Raw genomic sequence first — 23,406 nt, 5'->3', positions numbered from 1 at the left:
TCACTGTTGCATTGAATATGGTATTGGCATATTATATTGACTGGCAATAGAGTGTGCCAGTAAACCCAGAACTCCATTAGCGCTTTTAGCACTTCTGGTTTTCTCGTCTAAAAGTCAATACGTTTTTTGAATGGGATTTTGGTAAAATGCCTCAAATAAGTTCTGTGATTAACAAAAGCTTAAGCGAGTTTCAGGTTTTGTTCTACGACATAAAACACGTCAGTAAATACCCTACTTGTGAATTTTGAAGCTTTTACGTGTCGTAAAAAAGGCAGTTGCTAACAAGTTGCTCAATACAACTACAAACCCTGTCAGGGACATTAAACGTCGTCACCCCCAAACAGGCGAGAGTGCTGGCAGTCCGCCATTACAGCTTCTTATTTAGCTTAAACACCCATTATACAATGTTTTTAAAATAAAGCAGCTGAAATCGGTTGAAAGCTTAGTGGCGGTGACGTCAAGAGTCATGCGACCGTGGAGTAGTCATGTAGTCCGTTAAAGCCTAACATTAGCTTTTTACTTCTGGCGATCGCATTTAAGCTTCAAATGCGTTATGAAAGGTATTCATATATGAAGATTATCTCGCTGAACAAAACCTGTAAGTATCATAAACTCTTGTTAGCCACAGAACTTATTTTCTGACATAATCCAAAATGCAATGCAAAAATCACATTCACTTTCTCTTCCGGGAACCGGCGCGATGCTAAACTTCCGGGTTTTGACGTCAGCCCTGGCACACTCTATATAAGATGGCATATAAATGGTTTGCTGACAAAACAATACAATCATGTTTTTCACTTGAGCATAATACCATAGCATTATTTCAGGAGTCATGTTGTGACTGTTATATTGCGGGGCACATTTTGGTGAAAAGTAACAGTGGCGTGTAGGGGAGAGAAAAGCACTGGACTGGACTGCTGGTGAATAGTTATAAGGTGAATACCCATATGTGAATGGAATAATGCTGTGACTATTGAATTCATACGGAGTGTCCCATGGCATTGAAGTGAATGTTGCAGTGACTATTTTGCCTATATTGCGGTGCATATTTGTTTTGCCACAGCCAACATGTGCTACTGTGTGTGTGTGTGTGTGTGTGCGTGCGTGTATGTGTGTGCGTGAACGTGCGTGTGTGGGCTGGGTGGCCTGGTTAAATGTGTGACTCCCAGCCAGAAAATTTCTCCCAGTCCGGCCCTGCTACAAGCAACCGCCGACGCATTCAGGATCTTCACCAGTGAATGTGCTCACAGGTTGATCTGGATCACCTGTCTCCAACCTGCTCCATCCGAGCCGCTCAGGAGCCTTTCTATCCACAGACCTCTGTCAGTACAGTACATGGTGTTACAGTCAGTGCGACGGTAGATTCATCTGTGTAACCCGGACCAGTCATCATTACATGCATAACAATTAAAGTGGCAGCAGGCTACATCTCCATTCTGCTCATATTAATCCATAAACAAAGCAAATATGAAACAATAATCAATCACCCACCTCCGATCGGATTACCAGGCCTACATCATAAGCACACCGACAACCAAGAGGGAATGTCACACGGATCTTCTCACAGTTTTTAACAAACCCACAAACAACGAAAAACAGGCGATGTTGCAGTGGCTCCGGTGAGCCGTTACTCACCTCACAGACCCGTTAGGCTCGGTGTGCCGGTCAGACTCAGCACCTGCACGGCTGTGGAGCGCAAGGGAGACAGCACCACTGCAGACATGTGAGCCGCCGCTTCCGAACCAAGGCCAGCCTCAGTTAGATTGTACTGCGCGTGTATTGTTATAACTACGGTCAGTTCAGGCTGAGCGTGATCCCCAGCAGGGCCCAGTATTTCAAAACTTGTAATCTTGATCAGAATAATCCGGGTAATGAAATCCTCCTTTTCTCAGTCAGGGATCAAGGTGATCCTGCTGACTTTATCTGGGTATTTCAAAACATTGGCAGGGTGGATCACTTTGATCCCAATCTGACCGGATACGGATTTCCAAATCCCACGACTCCGCCCCGGATCTGAAACATGGCGGACTAAGTTACTTCCCGAAAGGAGCAGTTGGTAGCACAGCTTTCACATCAAAATGTAGGTTTACCGTTGTCTAATGTGTAGCGTTTTTAAGACCATACGAAGGCCACCCACCATCTCATGTGAGCCAGCTATTTGAATTGTCACCTACTTAAAACGTGAGCGTACCGATCTCTAATTGAGCCGAGGTCATGCTAACGGTAGCTAACGCGGCTCCATTGACTTGCATGTTAAGTAGCTAGCAGGCTAGCGAGGTAGCTGGCTTTGTGGATGTATTTTACAGTCTGTGGTTTAATTTAAAAGGGATCTAATCTGAAGTACGTCATACATGAACTCTTTAAACACCAAGCTGTTCAGAGTTTAACGTTATGTTATTGCCAACACAGCAGACTTTTTTTTTTTTTTTTTTTAACGTGTGTCAGAGCAGACTGTATAGGAAAAATACATAGTAACGTTACTAGTATGAATTATGCGGTTCATTCAGTGTCAGATGACTGAGTTTGGGTATGCTACAGTAATGCTGATGATATGCTTTTCTGTACTTAAACAATTTGTGTGACTATTGTGGATTCCTGACAGAGAATGGAGACTGAGAGGGCGGTGAGACAAATTGAATTGGCTGACGAGCAGCTCAAGCTGACGCTGCTTCAGCAGAGAGAGACAGAACTGAAGATAAAACTTCTGGAAAAGAAGCTCACCTCAGACCTGTGAGCAGTCTTTAGGTTCTGTGACACTATTGTGACTTACATTTTGTTTCTAATTGCTTTTTTTATACTTTGTTTGAATTGCCATGTGCTTATTATGTTAATCCCTGTGTTGTTTCTTGCACTCGATGTAAAGAAAATGTGCTATACAAATAAATTTGCTTTGCATTGCATTTCCTTGCCTTTGTCTGACCACAAACATGTGTTGGATGTTTTGGTACAAACAAGTTACAATGTTAGGTGAAACTAGATGTTGCGAAATAGGTCTGTATTTGTTACTCTTATTTACAGCAGTTTCAGGAAGTATGGCCACAATATTTTTCTACGCTTGAAATTACTTACAACTAAAACACTAATTTAGATTAAGTGTAATGAACATCTTGAGTAACAATATCTATGAGAAGTGGAGCTGAGGCTTTGTCAAATCCACCTCTGAGGTGGGTTCAAATAATCCTGAATTTGGTATCAAATTGATCCAGATCTCTGCCTTAACTTTTGAAATACCCAAATGCAGCATTTATCTGGATTAAAGGGAGGATTGGATTACCAGATCTGAATCCTGATCCCCAGGATCAGGATCCTCTTGATCTGTATTGAACTACCCAGTTTTCAGATCAGATCAGGATTTAATCCAATCCGGCCAGGATAATCCTATCAAATCACTTTAAAATACTGGGCCCTTCGCTGATAATGTTATCCACCACGTGACCCGGAAATCGGTCGAAGTCCAACATTACCGAAGTTCCCATGTCTTAAATGCAGATTGTCCAATCTCATCGTTTGTCATCCGTCGATCCTGGCGTCACCTCGAAACCAGCGTGCTCTGCCGAGATGTGGTTTGCAAAACACGGTCACTCTAGCCGGCGATACGATTCTAGTGCACGTCTACTCGTACTATTAAGGTACAGGCGCTGCGAGCAGCCAAAAAGCACGGTCGGTTTCTGTTCCCAACTAATTGTTACAAAAACACAAACTGCATTAAAATTCTTTTTTGTAATAAACCTAATGAGCAGGGGTATAAATACAGACAGTGCAGGCAGTGTGCTTGGAGGGGGGTGGTAGAGAAAGCAGGCCCCCCAACAGAATGTTGGCCAGCGAACAGCCTCTTGTAACTCATTCAGATTGCCACCTTAGAAATACATCCATGTTAAAAGGAAAACTCATGTTAAATTGAAAAAGTGGGGCCAACCATACCATTGTAAAGACAAACCCATCTCCATCATGGAGTCAGTGGCATTCTATTTTACAATAAAATCATATGTTTACATAAACTATAAAACCACAAATACACTATAAGATATTTAATTCAAGATCTTGCACTAGGGTCCATCCTAACTACCATACATCACCGCTAATAACAACTATATTTTAAACATAAGATCGACTCGATGGTGTCACTCCACCTTACATATTCGGGTTTCTCATGAACAGGATAAGGTCTTATCCCGGTTTCTGTAACCAAAGTATGGTGTCGACATGCTCAAACACATAAACGGTATACTCCAATCACCCATTAATAAAACATGTAAACGCACTGTATTTGTCTTTGTACTCTATTTTAGTTGTGTTTTTGTTTGCAATACTGCTGCTGACACTGAACTGTCCTCAGGACTAATATTATTGATCTACCCAGCTTTGTGTTAAAATAAGACCCAGAATGAAATTATTCGATTTTTTTTTTTTCGTTGTTGTCATCTTGTTGGAATGATTTTGTTTTATTTTGCTAACATCTAATACAGATTAGTGGGGGCTAGGGTTGTGTAGTTGTTGCACTCTACCTTCAAAGATGAAAACATCATCTAAACTTGGTTTCACTTGTTTTGCATACCACATAAGGGTGGGCGAAATTTAACAAAATCATTATCTCGATATCTTTACCTGGAAGATATATATTGATATTTTCCGGAATAAATAAATGGTCGTTTTAAAAGGCCGTGGTCCTACGTAGGCCTGGAATTTCGTCATTTTAGGGGCAAGGCCACTTGACCTTTCGTGTTGTCAATTTTTTGAGGGCACAAAGGCCAAAAGCCAGGGCAGCAAGGCCATAAAATAAAATAATGATTTTAAGTCCACGTTCATGATGAATTTAATTTAAGGAATAAGGATGTATAACTATCTGTGAAGGGCGGCACGGTGGTGTGGTGGTTAGCACTCTCGCCTCACAGCAAGAGGGTTGCCTGTTCGATCCCGGGCGTGGGAGCCCTTCTGTGCGGCGTTTGCATGTTCTCCCCGTGTCAACGTGGGTTCTCTCCGGGCACTCTGGCTTCCTCCCACAGTCCAAAGACATGCAGATTGGGGACTAGGCTAATTGATAACTCTAAATTGTCCGTAGGTGTGAATGTGAGCGAGAATGGTTGTTTGTCTCTATGTGTCAGCCCTGCGATAGTCTGGCGACCTGTCCAGGGTGTACCCTGCCTCTCGCCCGATGTCAGCTGGGATAGGCTCCAGCCCCCCCGCGACCCTCAAGAGGATGAAGCGGTTAGAAGATGAAGATGAACTATCTGTGAAATTAATAAATAAAACAAGCTCAAGTAATAATAAGTATAAATTGTAATAATGTGATTTATTTAATAGCACTATTAAACCCAATGTGTTTTAAATATAGAACAACCAGGTTTATGTATTTATAAGCAAACAATCTTAAATATTAGGCCTAAATGTTTTTTGAGTGTACATGATAAACTGATTCACCGAACACAACTGGCTTACAATTATTTTTGATGTGTTGTTAGATAGCTAACAAACAAACAAACTACAGCAGGGCTATTCAGTTACTATTTCAACTGGGCCACATTTCAAAACCAGATCTTGTCGATGGGCCACATTTTTAGCAGCGAGCAACCGATCCACTTTTTTTTTTTTTTTTTTTTTGCATACATATATATATTTATATACAGGCATGTATGGGGTGCCATTTTTAAAGTGGCTCATGCTGAAAATAACATCAACATTTTGCCACATTTAGCTTCAAACAATGTTTAAAAAAGTGTTGTAATTTTTTTAACGTCACCTTTTACCACATTTACAGCAATATTTGTTAACTTAGAAATATATTAAATAGTTAAATCTAAATATTAAATGTGGCACCTAAATGTTAAATGTTAAATCTAAATATTAAATCTAAATGCTAAATCTAAATCTAAATGTTAAATCTAAATATTAAATATAAATCTAAATGTTAAATCTAAATATTAAATCTAAATCTAAATGTTAAATCTAAATGCTAAATCTAAATACTAAATCTAAATCTAAATATTAAATATAAATATAAATGTTAAATCTAAATGTTAAATCTATATGTTCTGGGTGAAACTAAATATTTAGCTAATATGCAAATTCACACTGCCGGTCACCGGAAGTACCAAAATAAAAGCTTGAGATGGCCAGACTGTGTTTATAGAATCAAATAACGAATTAAAACCAACTTATCGGGGGAAATGAACACTTGAACATACATTAGCGTGATAATAACTACCTAAAATAACAAGAAATGTGTTTGGAGAAATTTTATTTGATGTGTACTTTGAGTTGTTAGTGTCCCTTCTGAGGGAATCACCTTGTTGTTTACAAGTACTTCCGGGTAGAAAACCAGCAGAGTTTAGCTACATATATATATGAATATCTCACATTTTTCACGTCACTATATCACCGTTTAGACTAATCTGGTGTTTGTAAAGTCTATAAACACAATGATTGAACAAACATTACTATCACGTTCTGAAATTAATAACATGGTTATTGTAGATTAGCGGGGCTAACCGTTAGCCGTTAGCCCCGTTAGCAGTGTCTGTAATGACTCTTTAACTCTCAACGGTCCATGAAATTTTTTTTTTTTTCCAGCGAATGTCTTAGTTACAACATGATTGAGCTAACTGGAGTAGTTTCATGTCGTATCCGACAACGGGAGGCTTTTAACGGATGACGTCCTGATGTTAGCTTTGCTGCTGCTGCGGCCACTGACGCTTTCTAGACATTGTGATTTCCCAAAACTGAATAAATACCACACATCGCAACACGAAACTGCTTTGCTAGCTCATACGGCGAGTTTGAACACGTTTTCAAAAAGAAGTGCAACACTGCTGCAGCTGCAAAAGAGAGGGAGACGGCGTGTGAGAATGCGTAAGTTTAAATGTAGTCTTTGCAATCACAATAATATTACAGGGGAAAACTGCTTGAATGGTAGCCTATTAATTTATTTCATTTAGGTGCAATCCCGCGGGGGAGAAGCGCACTTGGCAGCAGTTTAGGATGAAATATAAAAACATTGTTCAAACAGGTAAGACCTCGGCATAATCTCATGGGGGTACCTCATTTTGATCATGTTTTACATTGTAAAGTAAATATTAAGTGGCTGTTTGACTGTGCAGTTGTTTTATCCCCAACATAATGCTGTTTTCACACACGTCTTCTCTCATCTATATCATGTTCTGTTAAATAATTAAGCCTATTTAAACTAACACAGACTTCTACTCAGCCAACAGAAAGAAGGCAGATGCCCGTAAAACGAGCACACTTTTCTGACCGCCCTGCATACAGTTGCTTTACTCAAGTGCTCAGCATCTCTGACATTGTACAAAAAACTTCCATCTGCAAAGAAACGCAGCGCAACACACAATATCTGCTGGGATGTGAGAGCATGACTACGATTGGTAATGTTGCAAATGTAAGGACGGATTAGGTCGTGTATGATGATGATGATGGACTGTGACGTGAAACGGTACAGCTCAAAAAGATAATTGTGTGGAAATGCTAGAACATCTATGCGCAGTCTGATAACCACCTCCCGACGAATATTTAATTCTCTGCTCAGTAATGCTGCACCTTCATCCACGGCATCGTTATCAAAAGGACATGCCATGTTAGTGAAAAAAGTCACTACCTACTGTGCCTATTGGACTTCTAATATTCTGACTCTGATTTTTTAAATGATTTTTTAAAAAGACAGACAGCAGAACTAGGCTACGCCAAAACTCGCCTGCTGACTGAATGAATGAGGAAATCAAATGGAGTGTGTGGCTCTGAAAGAGGGCGGAGACAGAGAGAAACTCGAGGTTCATTGAGAAAACCTGGTCCCGACCAGGTTAGGTTCATAGAGTCTGTTACTACGGTAACTGACCGAGAGCTTAAGTTACCTCTCTCTCTCTGAAACAGGCTAGAGTTACCCCTCTTTCTCTGGTTTGAGTTACCTCCCTTTTTGAAACGGAAAACTCAGAGTTTCCATCATTTCAGGGTTAACAGACTCTGAGTTTTCACTAAACCTGCTTTGTGAAATGGACCCCAAATTTGAACGTAATTTTTATGTACAAAAATATTTAAAATATTGGCCAAATTATTATCCATTTACAACCTTGTTTTCCAATTAAAATATTCAGTACAGCATTCAAAATACACTTCAATTGTTGTCTTCCATTGTGAGAACATACAAATACCATTATCTTGGGTGTATTGTAATGTGTATATTTAATGCGTTGTGTATGTCCCCCTTGTCCCTATTTTCCCATGAAAAAGTCCAACGTATTTCATTCAAAATACACTTTATTGTTGTCTCTCACAAATTAAAATTTCTCACAAATCACAAATTCAGCTTATTTTGTCTATGCTTAATGTTGTGTTATGTTTGCTTAATGTTATCTTGTGTATGTTTAATATGTTTTTCTGGATGGAGCATGCTTAAGATGTTCCCCAGCATGTTTGCTGACAGCATCCTCAGTCCCCACTTTAAATGTTTTCAGTACAGCCCCTGAAAAAGTTGGAAGACAAAATATGTTATCTCACTGTATGATACTTAATTTCAACACTAGGTGGCGCTGCTGTCAAAGCAGCTTCTCCATACTGACAAAAAATAATAAAATAATAATATAATAATAATAAAATAATAATAAAATTGATAAAATTAATTTTCACCCATTTAGAAATTAGATATTTAAAATCTGATTACACAAGTGTGTTTACCATCCCCTTAAAGTCCACAGTGTACTTTCAATTCAGTATTTACAAATTCCAAATCTAGGAAAAACACTTATATTTTTTAAAAACTACAATTCCCTGGGACCGTGCTATGCAGTTTGATACATATCAGCAACATAGTTGTAGTTCTTCTGATTTGCAAAGTATCAATCAATCAATCAATCAATCAATTTTATTTATAAAGCCCAATATCACAAATCACAATTTGCCTCACATGGCTTTACAGCATACGACATACTTCTGTCCTTTGAACCTTCACAGCGGATAATAAAAAACTCCCCCCAAAAAAACCTTTAATGGGGGGAAAAAAAACGGTAGAAACCCCAGGAAGAGGGATCCCTCTTCCAGGACGGACAGACGTGCAATAGATGTCATATTAATATCTGATAGTATACATGTGTGACAATAATCATATGTGTATAATAACAGTAGAAGTATGACTAATGATAACAGCAGCAGCAGGAGGCATCTGGCAGGACCACAGCAGCAGCACAACCACACATGTCACACTATTCAGGCACCGCTGCAATACGAGTTAACCGTTTAGTGCAAACTGTTGAAAATCTACATTTTATTTTAAAAATGTGCTATGGAGTGCCCTTTACAGCTTGAAACCTGCTTACTACATTTGAATTTACATTACATTACATTGGAGGCGAATGATTCTTTTTCGAGGCGAATGACGTCACTAGCCGTCCACGCTAAACCGGCCCTCCTCCCTTTACTCCTCCTCCTCTTACTATGAAACCATTCTGTCCGCAGTTATCAAACTGATAGCGAGTAGGTTGGATCAGAGCAGTGAGAGTAGTAGAGCAGAGAGAATAGCTAGTAATTTGTTGAATTGTATTGTTAGCATAGTGTATTTTAGTGTAGGTTTATAGTTAGTAGTGTGTTTATAGTATTTAGGTTAGTTGGTCAAGGAGGCTCAGGAGTATATGTGCGGGGCGGCGAGGGAGGGATGTGGAGGGCCACTGTGCAGTGAGATAGAGCGGAGCCTCGGGTATATGTGCGGGGCCGCGAGGGAGGGAGGGGTGGATGGATACGGTGGGCTGCTGCGCGGTGAGCCCAGGCTCCCAGAGAGGGAGAAATAGAACGAAGTAGGTTAAAATAAGTCAAAGTGTGGAGAAGGGGACCAGCTGAGCTCCGGCTGCCTTCCCTTCTGCCCGTGTGACACAGTTAGGAGGGGGTTTCCAAGCCACCATCGGCACAATGAAAATAAGTCTAAGTGTGGAGGAGAGGGACCGGGTAAAGAGGCCGACCTCCGGGGAAGCCCTCTACCCTCTCCCCACAGCGAGGGACTGTTCTCCAAGTACCAGTGCTGGGCTGGGTGAAAATAAGCCAAAGTGTGGAGGAGAGGGACTGGGTAAAAAGGCCGACCTCCGGGGAAGCCCTCTCCCCGCAGCGAGGGACCGCTCTCCAAGGTACCAGTGCTGGGCTGGGTGAAAATAAGCCAAACTGTAGAGGAGAGGGACCGGGTAAAGAGGCCTGACCTCCGGGGAAGCCCTCTCTCCTCTCCCTGCAGCGAGGGACAATCTTCACTCCGCCCCCTTCTTCAGCCGCTCGCCTGTCCCCCCTCCCTCCCTCAGCTCCGCCTATCTTTTCTGAATTTTTTGAAATCAAGCTGTGGGCGGAGTAATGCCCAGAGAGGGGGGTTTAGTTCCCCTTTCAAGAGGCAACAGAGAGGATTCGTTTTTTTTTTTTAGCTTGGCGCCAGCTAGTGTCAACAGTGTTGCTCGCACTGTTGCAAAGACCAATTTGTCCGTGGGGATCAGAGATAATCAATAAAATGTAGGCTGTAAAGCCACCAGTATACCTCTATGTATATGTAGAATGAGAAGGTGTGTGGACACTATACTAAATAAATGAGTAAAGAGACCGAGCAACAGTTATCAGATTTATCTGAAGAAAAAAAACAAATAGTTGTGCAAATAATTATACCAGGATGCACAGTACCAGTACAAACAACTCACAGTAAATTATACCAATATGCACAGTATCAGTACAAACAACAGACACGTAAGGGATAATGTATAGTGAGCCAGTGACTGTTGAAAAATAACTCCCGACAGGGGAATGGAACCCTGGGGAGGGGGGTAATCACTGTCCAAGGGCTGCCGTAGAATGGCAATGAGGATGTCAGCTGACCAACACTTGCTACCCGGTCCCTGGTTGCGGCGATTTGCAATGCTGGCCAGCTAGGAATGAACTAGCAGCCAGTACAGAACAGTCCTCTCTCGGCTAGCTAACATTTAGCCATGTTACTTACTGATCCATTAGAATGAAAGCTAGCTGGACACCGGTGTTGAAGCTAGAGTTCTCAACGGGCCCAAAAATTCAACCCGAAACCGAAATGACCCAAGGGACTTGAAGCCCGAAACCGGCCCGGCCCGACATCATCACATACATTTCTGGGTCCGAGCCCGACTGAACCCGAGTTGTTTTTTTTCTAAATGGAAGGGGGAAAAAATGATGCTCCCCCTGTGCGCCTCAGCAGTCTGGCTTCCCTGGCTCAAATACAGTATCTTTAATCACTTAAAGTCAACCAATCATTCATGTCCCAAAATAATATGCATTTGCATAATATGCATTTAATGAGCCGCAGCCGCTCTCAACACTTTTCCTGCACCTGCACGCTGACTGACTGACTGAACTTCGCTCACACTTCACAGCAGCATATCTTTTTCTAATATTATTTTTTTTTATTTTTTGTCAGAACGGAATTCAGCATTCTTTATTTTTAGCCTATAATTTGCATTTTCTTCTTGCTTAAAGGGCCAGTGTGTAATATTTGGCATGGTTTTTTGTCAAATCTGAATCTGAATCTGAATATTCTACCCATTAATATGTTTATATAAGTGTATAATCGCTATAAAATAAAATTTGTTTGGTTTTCGTAGCCTTATAATTATGCTTTTATATACAGTACAGGCCAAAAGTTTGGACACACCTTCTCATTCAATGCGTTTTCTTTATTTTCATGACTATTTACATCGTAGATTCTCACTGAAGGCATCAAAACTATGAATGAACACGTGGAGTTATGTACTTAACAAAAAAAGGTGAAATAACTGAAAACATGTTTTATATTCTAGTTTCTTCAAAATAGCCACCCTTTGCTCTGATTACTGCTTTGCACACTCTTGGCATTCTCTCGATGAGCTTCAAGAGGAAAGAAAGGAGAAAATTGCAAAAACTTTAAATGTGTCCCCAAGCGGAGTCGCAAAAACCATCAAGCGCTACAACGAAACTGGCACACACGAGGACCGACCCAGGAAAGGAAGACCAAGAGTCACCTCTGCTTCTGAGGATAAGTTCATCCGAGTCACCAGCCTCAGAAATTGCAAGTTAACAGCAGCTCAGATCAGAGACCAGATGAATGCCACACAGAGTTCTAGCAGCAGACCGATCTCTAGAACAACTGTTAAGAGGAGACTGCGCGAATCAGGCCTTCATGGTCAAATAGCTGCTAGGAAACCACTGCTAAGGAGAGGCAACAAGCAGAAGAGATTTGTTTGGGCCAAGAAACACAAGGAATGGACATTAGACCAGTGGAAATCTGTGCTTTGGTCTGATGAGTCCAAATTTGAGATCTTTGGTTCCAACCGTGTCTTTGTCTTTGAGACGAAAAGGTGAACGGATGGATTCCACATGCCTGGTTCCCACTGTGAAGCATGGAGGAGGAGGTGTGATGGTGTGGGGGTGTTTTGCTGGTGACACTGTTGGGGATTTATTCAAAATTGAAGGCACACTGAACCAGCATGGCTACCACAGCATCCTGCAGTGACATGCCATCCCATCCGGTTTGCGTTTAGTTGGACGATCATTTCTTTTTCAACAGGACAATGACCCCAAACACACCTCCAGGCTGTGTAAGGGCTATTTGACCAAGAAGGAGAGTGATGGAGTGCTGCGGCAGATGACCTGGCCTCCACAGTCACCGGACCTGAACCCAATCGAGATGGTTTGGGGTGAGTGAAGGCAAAGGGGCCAACAAGTGCTAAACACCTCTGGGAACTCCTTAAAGACTGTTGGAAAACCATTTCAGGTGACTACCTCTTGAAGCTCATGGAGAGAATGCCAAGAGTGTGCAAAGCAGTAATCAGAGCAAAGGGTGGCTATTTTGAAGAAACTAGAATATAAAACATGTTTTCAGTTATTTCACCTTTTTTTGTTAAATACATAACTCCACATGTGTTCATTCATAGTTTTGATGCCTTCAGTGAGAATCTACAATGTAAATAGTCATGAAAATAAAGAAAACGCATTGAATGAGAAGGTGTGTCCAAACTTTTGGCCTGTACTGTATATATATCAAGGGCCTTGCTTTAGAGAGGTCGCCATCTTGCGCCGGCATGTATGTAAGACAGCCCTAGCGGACAATCCAGCCAGCCAGAGAACGCGTTTCGCGTGTATAAATAAACCAACGAAGACAGCGGAAGGAAGAAAGGAGGAAGAAACAGCAGAGAGTGTTAGTAGTTTGTCGATGGAGAGTAGTGAAAAGTTTTTTTAGTTATAAAGTTTGCGAATGGACCACACTTACCACGCAACAGGAGAGAATGAACCCGAACCATCATCTGGGAGGAAAAGAAGACGCAACTTCACTCCTTGTGATGCACTCTCTGCGGCGCTTTTCCTCCTGATGATATATCTCCCCAGCGATGGCAGCAGTAGCACTGAATCCCAGATGGGCTAAATAAACAGCTGAGCTCTGTTTACAGGCTACGCTGCCAGTCAGTGTGCGGGCTGGAGATTGGTGGAGCAGAGAGGAGAGGGGGTACCCGCTTGGTATTGTAAACGAGAATGTGTGTATGGAGTGTGTGTATTACGCTAGAAGAGTTTGGGATGGAGTCTTTTACCCCCTGGAGTGTTACCAGAGTTTTTGGAGTGCTCAAATAAACTGGCCTTTTTCCCAAACACTCCTCTGGTCTCCTGCTCGTGAGTGATTCATTACAATATCATAACATGGCTTAGATTTCTAAATAAACATTCACCTCGTCGCTAGATAGACCTACTCCTGAAAAACTTGTGTCTGCGCAAGGCTTTTTGTCCCTGTGAGGCCACCGTCATTTACCCAATGGGAGGGGTGAGTGAGTGAGCCCTGCAATCTAGAATTTGACCACTGATGTCACTGTTTTCAACGGTTTTCAACCCATTTTACACAGTGGCCCTTTAATTATTATAGCCCTATTATCACCCCCCTTACACATACACACAGCAGACGATACTTCAACTTCAACTCGAACACTTTATTAAAAACGGTAACTATAACCTTCAAATATCAACAACATAACATTGAATAATGAATGGATTTGGAATAATCTTAACAGACATGCATATTTTCTTCCTCACGGGCTGCTCAGAAGTGAGAACCATGGACAGCAGCATTGTGTGTTAGTGCTGCTGTCGCACCCTCACACAGTGCGCTTCTCTGACAGACACACTTTTTTTTTCTCTCTCTCTCTCTCTCTGCTGTCCGAGCCCGACTCAGCCCGGCCCAATTAACTTAATTAGTCGGCCCAAACTGACCCGACCCGTCGGGCTTATTCGGGTCAGCTCGGGCTCGGATTGAAAATGAGAACTCTAGTTGAAGCCTCTTTGGTCACGGAGCTCCCTCCATCTCTTGAACGCCTAACTGAGGTTTACTCTTGTTTTTCCTCTTCGTTTATCACTCTCCTTTTTGCTCTTCTTTGCCTCCTCAGACAGAGGAGCTCGTTTTCTTTTGGGAGGCCGTTTTTCACTTATCTCCAAACTCTGTCCGTCTGCCATTGTGCTCCTGACTCAACTATCTCATGCTCCGGCCAGGTCCTCATAAGGACCAGCTCCAGTCCCTGATTGGCTGACCGACCAGTTTGGCAATACACGACGCATTTCCTGCCGTAAAGCAGATTTTTTTACGCGAAAATTCATCCCCGGTGGCAGAAGCTTATTGTAAATTTTGCAAAGCCATTAAGTAACCTATGTAAATGCTGATAGTCTGATTTTACTGTGTATACTACCCTGTGCAACCCACATTATTTTCATAATGATATATATAGGCAAAAATGCTGTCTGTTGCTTCTTTAAGTTCTCAAATATTCTCAAAATATTTATGTACAGTTTGACTGCAACTCAAAGAAGAACTCAAAGTGAGACCTGTTTTGTCTGATCAACAGTCCAAACCTCAAATTGATTATTCATGTTTTGTGTGCAAAATGTTGTTTTCTAAAGTAAACTGTGAAATAATTGGAGTGGAATAAAAAGTACAATATTGTCAGAAAATGTTGACTTTTTCAACTGTATTCGTTCTTTTTCCCAGCTGTTTCAGAGCCAAATACAATAAAATTTGAATTTTAATATGAATACTGCCTCAGTTCATGTTCATTTTTATGGTTAATTTTCAATTAATTCACTTACAGCATGGTGCAAACCATGTTGAGCAAGTCCATCACAATTAAAACATAAAAAACCACTACTTCTCAGGTACACAATGCTGTATTCAACAAACACTTTGGGCTTCCCTTCATCAGGTTGGTGTCTAATGCCACTTCTGGTTTTCATATATACAGTCATTAATTGTGTATGCAAAATGATCATCATCCTTTATTATCATCATTATTGTGAATGCTATATCTCAAGTACACGTTGAGGGAATTTATTCAAATTTGGCACAAATGTCCTAGTTGGAAGAGGGAGGTTAAAGCTTAGGTAAGATGTTTTCTTTTATACACAGTGAAAATAAATAATTCTTTGTAAACAGTGGTGGTCTATATGGAGCTTGGGATTAGCACTTGTCTGATTAGTCAAATGTAAAGAGTTTTCACAACACATTCAAATATCACAGGTCATAAATCTGGTAGGCTACATATAAGCTTGAGCAGGTGATCTCTCTCCAGTCTGCAGTGTTGTCAGTGCAGGATGGTGTCATCAGCGCATCAGGAGAGCTCCTCATGGCGTGATATTGGGCTGGATTGGCAGGATGTGGTGCAAGATGAAGCCTGGTGAATATGGGTGAAGTGTCAGGATGGAAGTCTCTTCATGAAATGATGGTGGAAACAATGATCCTGGAGGGGAAGGCCTGTTTGGGTCTCTGTGCTGCTCTCTTCACAGACTCTGTTACCTTCTGTAGTCTCAGGTCTTTACTACCTGTGTCTGTCATAGATGGCTATGCTGACCAAAGGTGAATGTTGACAGTCCTAGGGCACTGGATTTTATAAAATGTATTCGGGGAAAAGCTGTTTCTCACTAACCAATTTCTAATTTGATTCAATTAGGATCACAACATCAGCATCACTGGTTGTCTTTTCCTCTCCAAATGACCTCCCTGTGTGAGTCAGTGGTAGGTGGGGTGGGGTTGACCGTTCCGGCATGTTGTTGTGATGGCCTGCTGTCAGTCAGGGTGGAGGTGGAGGGCTGTGATTCAGGGTGAAGGGAGCTGTTGGTGGTGATGGAGGTTTCTTGCTGCTCCTTCAGGCTGAGGATGGTTTGCTGTCTCAGCTCCTCTCTCATAGCATTGAGTTATCGCCTCATAGCCAGCCTGTCTGTCTTGCTGCAACTCCTGGACCTGTCCTCTCAGCTCCTGCAGGGAGGCCATCAACTCATTCCTCAACTGGCTGTTACTGGTCTGCTGCCAGATCCATCAATGGCTGTAGACTGATACTGAGGTTGGATCAATGACATGGGTGTCATACAGGACATACAGGTTTGATTCTGAGCTGAGAGTAAATGATGAAGGTATAGTGTACAGGTGGTGCTGTGACTGGCTGGTAACTGAAGCCTGATCCACTGAATCGTGTCTGATAATAACAACCCAAATGTGTCTTTATTTTTCGTTTATTTTTCATTTTTATTTCTGTCTCACTATCAACACATGCTCATTCTTCCATACAGGTAGGCCTACGTGTGGTTCTGAATAAAAAGTAAATACATGCTGTCTATACACTAGGTTGTAAATAAACCATAAACATCAAATATCAAATTAAATGAATAGTATTAAATACATCTGCATCAATAACCTGGAAAATAAGCCAATAGTTCACAGAGACAAACCAGGCATACATTTAAGTACTCATACTGCCATCTGCTGGTGGAGAGTTTCCACTCTGTTTCGCTCAGCCAACAGCGCATTACGATGGAAACCCAGTTAAATACCACTGCTTAAAGTAACAACTCTGCACACACAGTAATTGCTGGTAATTGTTGATTAAACTATATTGTGAACTGTATTGCACCAAAAAATGCAAATCATTAATCTAAGACTTTTCTCATGCTGTGTAGATAAATCAAATGCACAATATTAATCTACATGTAATCAATCCCTGTTTCCATTGGTCCATTTTTTGGTGTATTTATTTATTTACTTACTAATTTGTCTGATTGATTAATTTATATTAATGTATTTTTCCTCGGATGTTACCCTGGTATGTGCTCGCATAATGTTAATGTTATAGAATGGCTATTGTATTCTCTTGGCTTTTATTTTGAAAGGCCCATATTTACTTGGGCTTCCGGGAAGCTCACCTGTCTTACTTTTCTTCACGTTCTTTTCAAGAGGAAAGATGAAAACAGGCATTGGAAGAAACCAAAATCGGACCGTTATTTGAATTTGGTTTTCTCGTTTTTTCATTTATTGATTCAGACAACAAAAACGGAAAAACAGCTGTGTTTTATCATTTGTAGTTTTTTTGTTTAAAACGTAAAAATGAAAAACCATGGTAGGCCTATTTGTAATGTATTCAATTGAAAATATGTCTAAAAGGATTTACAGATCTTTGTATTCTGTTTTTATTTAAGTTTCACGCAGCATCTCAACTTTTTTGGAATTGGGATTGCATTTGATATTGTAGATGTTTGGTGTCAAGTGGGACATGAAGATTCCTCAAATAAAATGTGTACAGACTGGTTTACAGCTCTGGCAGTCTAATAATTCCTGACATTAATGACATCAATGACGTAAACGATAACGTTTCTTTTCCTCCCCTGAGTATGGGTACACAGGGTCTTAATAGGCCTATTATATTTTAAAGTAAAATAATACTTTAAGATATAGCCTAACTTAAATAATAGCCTACATGTAAATGCTGTGGGGTCTGAAAGGCTAATTCATGGAATTTCAATATGAGCTGTCAAACAACAATCGTTGGTGACTGAATTTAATAAATTAGCTATTTAATAGGCCTAAATAACATCGTTGATAAATAACATTCTAACTGTCAGCTAGCTGTTCTCGTCACGTCGCTGTGAGGTTAATAGGCAGGGCAGCAGGTGTGATAATGACTTGGATAATGACTTGGAGACGCAGAATGAGATCAGACCACACCTGGCTCTCCACTGGTCGCACCACTTGTTGCTCCTCTTTTTCAGATCATGTCTGTGTCCACGTGCCTTCTGTGGACATTGTTTTGTAGTACACTGGGAGGTCCGCTTCAGCGCGCGACATGGTCGGAAGGAATCAATCCGGTTAAGACTAATGAGAATGAAGCTTCGCTGCCTGCATTCTACCACCTGCCCATGTTTCAGCATGCACCACAGCCACTTGTAGCAAAAGAACTGCTTCTGCCGGTTCCTCATAAGAGACCGCTTCCAGCCGGACTGACCGAGCTGCTGTTACCGCCTACGAGGCAACACCAGAGTGTTCAAGAGATGGGTGCACGCGCTGTGGAAGTCTGGTGCGGTATCGATCACATCTCAGTGCGCGTGGACCGCTTCCAGCTGCGCGGTTGGACCGTTCCATCCCTGTTCCGACTGGGTTCGTGTGAAGCCACCAAGATCAGCCCCCGCTTCCTCTACTTCCACTCCAGACTGACGGAGTGCAGCGGAGAGTCTCAGGTCGGGACACCACTTAACAAACATTTCCCTGTACTTGTGTTTATGCTAAAAGATCAACAACTGGTGAGTTGTGATTACAAAGTGACCTGATGTAACTAGCAGACATGGTGGCCACTGTTTTTAAGGTTCAACTAATTTGTAGGGGAGAGTGGAGCACAATTTAGTTTTGCTTAAATGTTATTAAAACGGTTTTCAGATTAATTATTTTGTTTCATAATAACATAATGCACATCTCTGCTACAAATGAACAGTTTTTTTTTCTAGAACTCACCTTTTCAATTGCACCCAGAAGTGGCAGAAGTGAAATGCTATAAGGTACCCCATGGGTGGTGTTCAAGGGCATAAGTAATGACAGTGCAGGCAGTGTTGTTGCGCTGGGCCCATAGGGTGGAGGGGCCCTATTACCTCCTGGAAATATGCCCGTATTCAAAGGAGAACTCGTGTTAAATCAAAAATGGTGCAATTTTCTATACATGCCCTCAGAAAGGCAAACCCATTGTCATCATTTGTTTTTGTAAGACCCTATCAATCTATAACAAAATTATATGCTCATGCTACATTAACTATGAAAAACTAATTAAACAAAAAAAATAGTTAAACTAATAATTTACTGTTTTCTTTTGTAGTTTTGTCATGTACAGATATCCAATGATGGTTGCTGGTTGATATATATGTTGATGTTGTCCAACATCAAGTCTCTGTTTTACCATGTAAGGAGACGTTATGATTTACAGCAAAATTGCCTTACATTATTTAAATAACAAAAACACATAATATGCTTCCTTTCAAAGAAAACAATAACAACAAAATACAAAAATAAATACAATAACTCATTGTGTAAGACAAATATTTGTGCAGTCATTTTAAATTAAATAATCTCATGACAGATTTAAACTGGAGAGCAGATCCCTCTGAGGCTCAATGAAATTATTCTTATTCTTAGTTATTCTTATTTCTTAAGTCACTGTGAACTTAGAATAACTTCCTCCTACCTTCATCTGTTGAGGCAACTGTAGAGGTATGCTGTTGTTGTGGACCAAAATATTTCAACAAAGCACCTTGAGAAAAAAAAAGAGCTCAATTATATTTTGTGAGTTTGCTTTAATATTTTCATGCAAGTACAGAACTGTGTGTATGTGCTTCACAAACACTCAACATTTAAGATCTGTATGAATTAATTAATGAACAACAATAACAACTTCAGTGCTTCATGTTAACATAATAGCTTCTCTTCTAAATACAAATTAGTTACAGTTTGGACAGAATAAGATGTTCTACTGACAGCAGAATTGATGTTGGTTTCATTAATGTTAGCATTTGACAACAAATGCACAAATTAACATTAGCCGGGTTTCCATCTAAATGTATAGCAAATTTTAAGCGAATTTTGTGAAAACGCGCTAAAGAAAATGCAAATTTATGCACATTTCCATTCATTATTGTTTTGCGAGTATTGGGAGTCAACAGGTCGAGCAGAAGGTGGCGCTTCTCATGAAAAATAAAATGCTCCAGTCTTACAAAAGGTAACATACACAACCCCTTAGATATAAAGTTAAGATAATTAATACAAAATAATTATGGAGCTGATGTGTGTGTGTGTGTGTGTGTGTGTGTGTGTGTGTGTGTGAGTGTGAGAGAGAGAGAGAGAGAGAGAGAGAGAGAGAGAGAGAGAGAGAGAGAGAGAGAGAGAGAGAGAGAGAGAGAGAGAGAGAGAGAGAGAGAGAGAGAGAGAGAGAGAGAGAGAGAGAGAGAGAGAGCTTTATCAAAGAGGACATATATATCTCATTGTGTGTGAATATTTTGTGAAAGTACCAATAGTCAACCATTTTTTCCATATCTCCTAGAATATATTCAGAAATATGGCTTTGCATTGCATGAGATGGGAAATCCTTTCAATATGTTGCCTAAACCTAATGGATACAGACTGTACCTTAAAGAGCATGAAGAGTCTGAACATCACTTTATGAAATCAAGTGTATGCTTCATATTTATTTTTCTATTCATCAGCACACAGCACACTTGGCTTTATTATGGTGAGGCTTATCTGCAGCATTTTCATCAGCTTGTTGAATCACTCCTGGCTCGATCCTACATAACAGTGTGAAGATGGTGACATCTAGATTTATTCAAATTGTCTTAAATTTAGATGGACTGAAAACTGAATTCCTACTGCATCTCTGTACTTTCTGTCTCTCAGGTAGTTGGTGGTCAGCTGGTGTATACCTATTGGCTTTGTTACACTCCACCTCCACAGGGCTACGTCATCAGAGTTGTGCCACTCAGCCTTCCCATCCACTGCCATTACAACAGGTAATTTCAGGGTTTTCAGCAGCATTTAGATACAGTTGTGATCAAAAGTTTTCATAGACTTATGAAGAACATGTATGTCATGGCAGACTGATTTTTCCAATAATTTCTACAACTCTTCCTTTGATGGAATGTTTGGAGCACATACTTCTTTAGTCACAAAAAAAACTATCATGAATTTTTGGTCTATTATGAATTATTGTTATAATATTATTTGGTTATATGTCCCCTGGCTATGTTCCCAACTAAATTTGGCACATTTGATAGCCGTCCACAAGCCTCTGGTTGAACCTTTGACCACTGCTTTTCACACGGAACTAGCATGGTTTCACCATTCGCCCCCAATTATGCAAACTTATACATATAGTACAGTTGATAAGCTCTCAAATTATGAGGAATTGTGCACTTTTTGAAAAAGCATGAAATTTCTACCATAGTTAGTACATACCATAAGGTATATTTTCAGATGTGGAGGGAAGTCAGATTTGACCTCTGAGGCCCTGGGAGAGGCCAAATTCAAGATGGCCACCACTAATATTCAAATATGCTTAACTTTGGAACCAAACACAATAGAAAAACATTTAAGGTGTCATTTCCAACTAAGTTTAGGGTGCCCATTCAGTTAGTGATATTTCTGAGATCAATGGAATTCAAGAAAATGCATTTAGGTCAAGGTCAAGGTAAAAAAAAAAAATGCTTAAACAAACCCCAAAACATTTTCCCCTCTTTTTTATTTATTTTTTTTTTTTAAAGAACCCCAAAACATATTTCAATTACTTTTTACTCTCATGTATCATTCAGTAATTAGTTATCATTTACTGGGATGTGTGGTTATATTTTACTGCTAAGCACATCATTTTCAGCAGATGGCCCTCTAGAACATCAGTAGCTAATGCCAGTAGCGATGTAGTCAGTAGGCAACATGATGAGTAGGCTACAGTATGCACAAGTGACGAGACAGCAACCACTTCTGACATAAATATCCTACCAGGTAAACTGACTGACTGTATACAGACAATTGCCGCGTTTCCCAGTTGAGAGCGATCTTAAGACTTAAGAGCACAGTTAAGAACGTCTTTGGTAAGAAGGGTCACGATACGAGTGTTTCCCAGATGCGTTCTTAATGCCCTTCTTAGGATTGCTCTTAAGATCGCTCTATCACCCACCACTTAATCAGCGCATAAGTCACACACAGCGCTGCTACCTAACGCACTAATTCCCTGCTGCTCATGTATATCTGTGTTCTAATAATTTTAATGAAAAACTAAGACGATAAATATTTGTTAATAACCTATTTTCATGATGAAAACAAGACTACAACTAAGTAAGAAGTAGTCTTGGTAAGAGAATCATGAGGAGATGTATTATATTTAAACAAAAAAAACACAGACGCCTTGCTGAGGCCGGTGCTGTCTCCCACCACGTCCAGGAAGCTCTCCACTGCTTAAAACGCAGCGCAGCCAGGCATTGCACCTCCGGGCTGAAGGTGAAATTGCACCGGATTACTGCGATATATCTTGATCGAGCACTCGGTACTCGACTATGTTCACCTGTACTGTATTTGATCAGGGCTTGATTGCTCGTGTCTGTTGTCGTTGACATGGCTACCAGTAAAGGCTACCGTTATACTCTGAACATCGTCTCCGTGTCCTGGTAATTATACGAGTATCACAGGAACATATACTCACCCTGCATTCGGGAGTCAAGCTATACTACAACAGTATATCCAGGAAACCACAACATGGTGTCAGAAGACGGAGTTACGGAGTGACTGACGAAGTTCAGAAGAAGCTAACAGGGGATAGCAACAGGCTAGCGCGAATATGGAACAGTTCAAACCACCGTCGCCGCTGAATCTAACCGGTAACCTCGCTGAAAACTGGCGCAGATGGGAACAGCGTTTTCGGCGGTATGTAACAGCCTCAGGTGCGTGTGACAAGGAAGAGGAGGTTAAAGTAGCAATCCTTCTTCACACCATCGGCGAGGAGGCACTTGAAGTGTACAATACACTCACAGTTACCCCAAATGATAATGATGTGACAATGGAAGACGTTCTCAACGCATTCAAAGACTACTGCAGTCCTCTGAAAAATGTTGTATTTGAACGACATCAGTTTTGGTCACATCCGATGACAGGAGGTACATCCGTGGAGAGATTCATCACAGAGCTGCGGCAGAAAAGCAAAGACTGTGAGTTTGGCATAAGTGAAAATGATATGCTCAGAGATAAACTTGTATTCAGCATAAATGATTCTCACCTGAAAGAGAGACTGTTACGTGAAAATGGCCTGACACTACACAGAGCCATAGAAATATGCAGAGCAACAGAGCTAGCCAAGACACAGATACAGGCAATGCAGGCTACACATGTCATACATGAGGCTCCAGTGGAAGCTATAGAGAAAGCATCAGGACAAAAGAGAGTGGGCGCTTGGAACAAGAGCAGCAAAAAGCACGCAGCGCCAGCGACCAACAACTGTCAAAAATGGGGAAGAAAACATGAGCCACGCCAGTGTCCGGCTTTTGGAGCAGTGTGTCACACGTGGAAAGAAGAACCATTTTTCCAAGGTACAGTACAGGCCAAAAGTTTGGACACACCTT

General features: G+C 40.9%; 2 protein-coding genes across 7 annotated transcripts in view; one reads left to right on the top strand and one right to left on the bottom strand.

Annotated features, from left to right (window-relative positions):
• The window catches only part of LOC125892840 (uncharacterized), a 130,173-nt gene extending 128,205 nt beyond the window's left edge, over positions 1-1,968 (bottom strand). For all 6 annotated transcript variants that reach the window (XM_049583131.1, XM_049583133.1, XM_049583135.1 and 3 more), the window contains exon 1: positions 1,636-1,968. The gene's annotated coding sequence lies outside the window, so the exon portion shown is untranslated. The remainder of the gene's footprint in view (positions 1-1,635) is intronic.
• A 7,935-nt stretch (positions 1,969-9,903) lies between these two features.
• LOC125892577 (uncharacterized) overlaps positions 9,904-23,406 on the top strand; it is a 51,048-nt gene continuing 37,545 nt past the window's right edge. Inside the window, exons 1-3 of the mRNA XM_049582583.1 lie at positions 9,904-10,115; positions 18,078-18,498; positions 20,696-20,808. Of these exons, the coding sequence (XP_049438540.1) occupies positions 9,904-10,115; positions 18,078-18,498; positions 20,696-20,808 (746 nt within the window). The remainder of the gene's footprint in view (positions 10,116-18,077; positions 18,499-20,695; positions 20,809-23,406) is intronic.

The sequence above is a fragment of the Epinephelus fuscoguttatus genome, linkage group LG8 (genome assembly GCF_011397635.1).
Source record: "Epinephelus fuscoguttatus linkage group LG8, E.fuscoguttatus.final_Chr_v1".
In the NCBI taxonomy this organism is placed as follows: Eukaryota; Metazoa; Chordata; class Actinopteri; order Perciformes; family Serranidae; genus Epinephelus; species Epinephelus fuscoguttatus.
The sequence above is the reverse complement of the archived record's forward strand: the minus strand, read 5'-3'. Positions and strand labels throughout refer to the sequence as shown.